The sequence below is a fragment of the Diorhabda sublineata genome, chromosome X (assembly GCF_026230105.1).
Source record: "Diorhabda sublineata isolate icDioSubl1.1 chromosome X, icDioSubl1.1, whole genome shotgun sequence".
NCBI classification, from domain to species: Eukaryota; Metazoa; Arthropoda; class Insecta; order Coleoptera; family Chrysomelidae; genus Diorhabda; species Diorhabda sublineata.
In genome coordinates, this window is record NC_079485.1 from 18,506,108 (window position 1) to 18,512,735 (window position 6,628).

General features: G+C 36.9%; 1 protein-coding gene across 1 annotated transcript; it reads right to left on the reverse strand.

The window, feature by feature from the left end:
- Nucleotides 1–2,079: 2,079 nt before the first annotated feature.
- On the reverse strand, nt 2,080–6,425 carry LOC130451033 (protein FAM200A-like). The gene is made up of 3 exons (XM_056789829.1): nt 6,403–6,425; nt 2,751–2,790; nt 2,080–2,475 (listed from the first exon to the last, which is right to left on the reverse strand). Exons 1-3 carry the CDS (start codon nt 6,423–6,425, stop codon nt 2,080–2,082), a joined length of 459 nt encoding a protein of 152 aa, XP_056645807.1.
- Between the last annotated feature and the right edge of the window lie 203 nt (nt 6,426–6,628).

Genomic DNA, 6,628 nt, shown 5'->3' on the forward strand with positions numbered 1-6,628 from the left:
GGAAGTCCACAGGGATCAATGAAGAAACGTCGAGAGCCATGTGTTCCAGGAAATCTGTGACCAGCTCGAATTGTCGAAAGAATGAACAGGACCATTTGCAAATAGCTGTCCAAAGTAGATTCCAGCCACCAGAGAGATTAGGATGAGTATTGATCCACTATTAATGAGTCTATTGGTGAGACACCTGCGAAGATTCTGTTTGAATTGGACTGTCGATTTGAAGAAGACCCTGCGGGAGAAGATTATGATGGAGATGGAGAATGGACACGGACACTGAAGCCACAGACGTTTTAAAGAGGGGGATAAATTATGGCTGCATAACCCGATGAGGAGACCCTGACCTTGCCTTCAAAGAGGTACCGGCAAAGCTATATATGGAGTCACTACGGAACAACAAGATTTTTTCACTCTGCCGGAAAATTATTCGCTGTCTTGCAACATCCCTGCCCGTATCAAGAACGCACGAGGATTAGCAACCATCTTCCGGAAGAAGTTCGGTCAATTAAAGAAACTTGAAGAGCAGATCACAGCCCAAGACGCTGAGAATTAAATGTACTAATTGAAAATAGTAGTGTTTCACAGCAGTTATTAATAGTTGATTAATCCCAGTTGTTATTAATGGATATTATTAAGGTGGAGCAAGCAGCCATATAATGTGTCGTGGATAAAATATTTAATAGGACAATATTTGACAAGGCTTGAACAATATTAAATAAATCTGATTTACCAAGACACTTATAGGATGTTACGGGAGATTCGACTCCGATTCCGAAAGGTCGGAACTTCCGATTGATATTAAATCTCCGATTTCGACTTCGGTGCCGATACTTTTAAATCGGACGGCGAATTAGGCAAAGCGTAGTTAACCCTTTCACTCCCAATGGGTCATATACGTCCCGCCATATATTCAAATATTACTAGAGGGAAATTCAGACGTGCTAAACTGAATTGAATAAGTCCCGCTGGTAGTTTACAACCGTATCTACGAATAAACATATGTTAAAAATAGGGTTAGGCGCGCATTTTATTGATGCGTGCACGAGAGTAGACGAAGAATTTCCAGGAGCAAATCATTTTGGTTCTTCTGCTGAGAATTCAAGAGGAGAATCTGAAAACAATGAAGAACTGGGGAATATTAGTTCAGATAATGAGGTATAAACTGCCTCCCCACTTGTTTCTTCAGAAACTTGGAAGAAACTACACACGCAATTTACTCCAAGAAAGAATGTCCCTAGTGCTAAACCATGCAGCATTCTGGCTGATCTGAACAGCGGATCAACTGAGCTTGATGTATTTTTCAAGATGTTTCCAAGAAGTCTTTTTTTATGGATTACACAACAAACCAATGAAAGATTGAATATACTCAATAAAGATAAAAAGCAAAAGGCTGTTTTAACTGATTAGCACGAGATAATGATTGTACTGGGATGCTACTTCTGAACACATGGAAAAGATTCAAATATATTGTTTTGCAGAGAGGATGACCACAAACAAAGTTTTGCGTGAAATGCTTTGATTTTATCTTTAAATGTTAAAATATTTTCTTCTTGACCTTGGAGGTGCTTGCTCAAATTATTAAGGTGGCTAAAAAGGTCTGCCAAAAATGCTAATTTCAAGAGCCAAATAGGATTACAAAGACGATTAGCATATTCAGATTTTGCATCTTGTAAGAACATTAACAATTCAGCTCTGAGCTCTAGAACTCTTGTCAATACCTTTCCTTTGGATAGCCACCTGGCCTCTGTGTGATAAAGGAGATTTTGATGAAGAGAGCCCATATCTTCACAAACGATTCTAAATAGCCGGGTTTGCAAGGCTTTACCTTTGATAGAATTCACAATTTTTATTACCTCCTCGAGCACGTCATTTAAATCAGAAGGTACTACCTTAGCAGCTAGAGTCAGTCGATGAAGAAAACAAGTGTGTCCAGGATATGTTTGGCATTATCGATTTTAATTTCGCAAAGAATCTGCTATTTTTGCCAGTCATAGCTTTAGCGCCATCGCTACAAATAGCGATACATTTTTTCTAATCAATATCGTAGTCTCAAGTGCTTTCTAAAAACATATCGTACAAACACTAGCCAGAAGTGTTTGCAGGAAGTGCTGTGCAAAATAAGATATCTTCCATGATACTCTCGTCTGTTTCAAAGCGCACAAATACTACAAACTGAGCACAATCTGAAACATCTGTAGATTCGTCAAACTGCATAGCAAAATGTTGGCTGTTCTTTAATTTTTCGATTACTTGTTCTTGAATATCATTGACCATATCATTTATTCTGCGTGAAATTGTATTATCAGAAAGTGGTATGTTTTTCAACTTGTTTGCCTCCTGCTTATTGACCATAATTTCAACCATATCAAGAGCTGCTGGCAAAACAAGATTTTCGGCAATTGTATGTGGTTTCCCTGCTTTAGCAACACGATACGCGATTTTGTAGCTTAATAATGCTGACTCATTGACACTGGATGCCTGAAAATAAACAAAACAATATAAAAGTGAATAGCCAATAAAAATTAAGCACACGAAAATTAAGTATATAAAAAATTGTACGCAAACAACAAAGAAATAAACATCATAAAACATCAACAATTAGAAAAACTACAACAGCAACAATTAGGAAAACACTATTTTATTGCGGCAACAGGAAGTGCCCAACAACAATACGGTGTGGCAACGTCGCCGTCGCAGTTTAGCTCGCGTGAGTTGGCATCCAAATTAAGTCGCGCGTAGCTTTTCCAACTTACCTTATACCTACTTTCAACACTCGCGGGTTGTAAAGTAGATCTGAATATATGTAAATAAATTTATCAAAATAGAAAAAAATCATTAACGTAGTCTTTCAATTAAATTATATTATTTCTTAGTCTTTCTATGACACAGGGGGGTCGCCAGAATTTTTCAACTTGTAAAGGGGTCGCCAGAATTTTTCAACTTATAAAGGGGTCGCGAAATCAAAAAGATTGGAAAACACTGGTCTACTAATTCTTCAATGGGAAACACTGCAATCAAACAGGCCATATCCAGTAATAGGTTCCAACTTTTGTCCTCGAAGATGTACTTCAACCATCCTGAAAAAAACGAGAACGCGACTATACTTTACTACATTGAACCTGTGGTTGATTGCTTGAAAGAAAGATTTCAAAAAGCAAGGAGTGAGAGTACTTTCCAAAGTATTGATGAAGCCATGGCTAAGTTCAAGGGCAGGAGTTCTCTAAAACAGTACCTTCCTTTGAAACCTACAAAGTGAGGAATAAAAATATGGGGACGCTATGATTCCAAAACATACAAACTACACATATGATTTCAATATTTATTGTGGAAAGGATGCCAAGAGAGATACCGAATCCACTCTTAGAGAATCAGTCGTCACGAAGCTTTCGTCTTCAATAAGAGATCCAGAGGTCGTTTTTTCACGTCGACGAAACTATAAACAAATCTCCATTTGCTTGTGTTGGCATAGTGATTGGCAATCGCAGAAACATGCCTAAATTCGAAAAAAAGAAAAGAAACAGGGGTAAAGCTGAATTTGTCCATAATCAATTTGGTACTACGGCGGTTTTGTGGAAAGATACAAGAGAAGTAACGCTGCTTTCAAATTGTCATGGAAATGATATGACCTTTGTGAACATAAAAAAATGGCAATAAAAAGGAAATTCCTTGTCCTGAAATTGTGGCCCATTACAATAGGTTCATGGGGGGTGTTGATCTTTCTGACCAGTTGATTGGTATTTATGACATGGATCGTAAGTTTTTGAAGTGGTGGAAAAAAGTTTTTTACTGTTTGCTTATGACCAGTCAGGTAAAAGCGTGGATTATTTGGAGAGAAACACATCATAAAAAATTTCTTTCCTGGATTTTTTGGTTCCAGTTGCGGAGTCAATGATTTCGGAGGCTCGAAAATATGCCAAGGTTGTTAGAAAACGCCAATACCGCAGACCATCAAAATCATCCCAAGGGTTATTGAATGTCGGGGATCATCTTCCAAATGAAGGACCAACTCGTAGGAGATTTCACCTTCTGCTCAGCTTGCAATGTTCCTCTGTGCAAAAATTATTTTTCATACATAAAAATTTGTTGTGTGTTATGTGTCCCACTACCCCCTTAAAATAAAAAATAAATCAACAATTTTTCCATATCATTTGAGTGTTGAATAGCCCATTAAGCTGTTGAGTACCATAATTATTCGCAAAAAAACAATTGGGAGCGAATGGGTTAATGAACAGGTTCATACTTGTTACACGGATGATCGTGCCGCGAGCTTTCTGTTTGTTACTTGATGAAGATAGTTCATTTGTTTTGTTTTCCTTAAAAACAAGAGTTATTTGGAACTTCTTCAATGAAGTATCTGCGAATACAGCAAAATGTAAACTTTGTAATAAGAAATATTCACGAAAGAGACTTCATACTTCCTGAATACGAAGAATTAAATAAACTAAAAACCAAAAAAAGTGCAATACAGCCTACACTACTACTTTGATAAAGAATCAAACATAGTGTAGTAATTAGCAAAAAAATATATGATTTATGATGATGATATAAGAAATCCTAAAGAAGACTATTATCACCATGAAAAACAAAGTAAAGATGAACAATAGCAAAAAGGAGATATACAAACGAAGAAAGAACATTAACAAAGAAAAAAAATGAACAGAAGATAAACAAAACAATCTTGAATTCAATGAAGAAGAATAAAACCTGCAAAGCGAAGAAGTTCCAACGGAAAACAAAATATACCTAAGTGAAGAAGAAGATTCTAAAAACAACAGAGAAGTGATAAACAATTTATACGATTTCTTAATGCTAAAGGCGTAAAACCGATCGATATTCATCGTGAGATCTGTGAAGTTTACGGACAAAACATTATGAGTGATGGAATGGTAAGCAAATGGATGACAGCATTTAAAGATGGCCGGACAAATGTGCATGATGAAGAACGGAGTGGGCGTCCTTCGGTATTTAATGAAGATTTGGTATAGAAAGTGGACAAAAGGGTGAAAGAAAACAGATGCTTTACAATTTCATCATTGTGCGACTACTTTCCTCAATATTCTCGTAGTGTTTTGTATCGCATTGTGACCGAGAACTTGAAATACCAGAATCGTAACAACAATCCGTGGAATTGCGACATTCATCATACCCAAAAAAGTGAAGTTTAAGCAAACAATTTCGGCCCGGATAATCATGTGCACAGTTTTTTGGGACAGAAAAGGAGTATTGCTAGTGGATTTTCGGCCTCGTAATGAGACAATTAATGCAGCGTCTTATTGTGAAACATTGAACAATCTGCGTCGTGCAATCCAGAACAAAAGACGTGGAAAGTTTACTAAGGGTATCGTTTTGCTGCATGACAATGCCCGTCCATATGTTGCTAATCGGACCAAAGATCAGCGTCTTCAAGACGATAACGAACTCAAAACAGTTTTGATACAGTGGTTGTTAACAAGTCAGGCGGCAGAATTTTATGAGGAGGGTTTTCAAAAACTGGTGCCACGTTATGACAAGTGCCTCAATATTCACGGAAATTATGTAGAAATGTAGATTAAGGTACAGGCTTTCATGTAAAAATAAAATTATTGCGATATCTTTGCACTTCTTTTTTTAATTCCAAAACGGTACTTACTTAAAAAATATGCCTCGTATATAAAACCTCCTGATGGAAAAGAAATCGCATAGAATAAAGAATCATTACTTGGAACGGGAATAGGACAGAAAGAAGAAAATTTTAAAATTACACAGAAAAGACAAATGAAAATGCAACAAACATTTAATATGATTGATTGCAAATTTCAGTCATGCAAAAGTCTTTCATGTTGGAGGAAATTACAAATGATCTAGGTACCTCATCGTCAGTTGATTGAGAGTCTCATATTTGTAGCGACAGTTTCACGACCAGATATTTCATATGCAACATCATTTCCAAGTCAATATTTAGATAAGCCTGTGAAAAGTCTTTGGATTCAGGGAAAAATAGTATCAAGATAGATAAAAGGTACCCAGGACACTGGATTATATTATACGAAATCTGACCAGCAAAAGGTTCACATTAAATCTTACAAAATAAATCAAAACCAGAATTGATTTTTTTCATATTTGCAATTTTTCATGGAAGTCAAATACTAGTAAGTTTTACCTTAATTTCTAACTAACGGTACGCGTACATCAAATCCGTCAACGACCGAAGTATGTTCGGGCGTCGACGGCCGAACTCGGCCGATAAAATCAAACCTATGCAAAATTTTGGAAGCGCATACACTGCTACAACCGACCTCGCCCGAGACGTCCCAGAACGAACGATTAACCGGCGACTTCGAACTTGTTTGGATTTTTGTCAGTTTTGCCCGGTGCTCTCTACGTTCGAGTGTTTTTATGAAGGATGGATACTGAAAAAATAATTACTTGTGTTTATGATTGGCCACCATTGTGGGACAAACATTCGAAAACTTACAATAATCGAGATATTGCGAAACGGTTATGGGACGAAATTGCAGTAATGATATATTATTATTCCTGTCGAAACAAATCGCCCCTAAACCATTAAGTGGAAATTTGCCTGAATTAAGAAGCCCCAGCCAAGAACATCTAGATGATACAAAATCATGTCAGTTTTTCGAGGTATTATCAG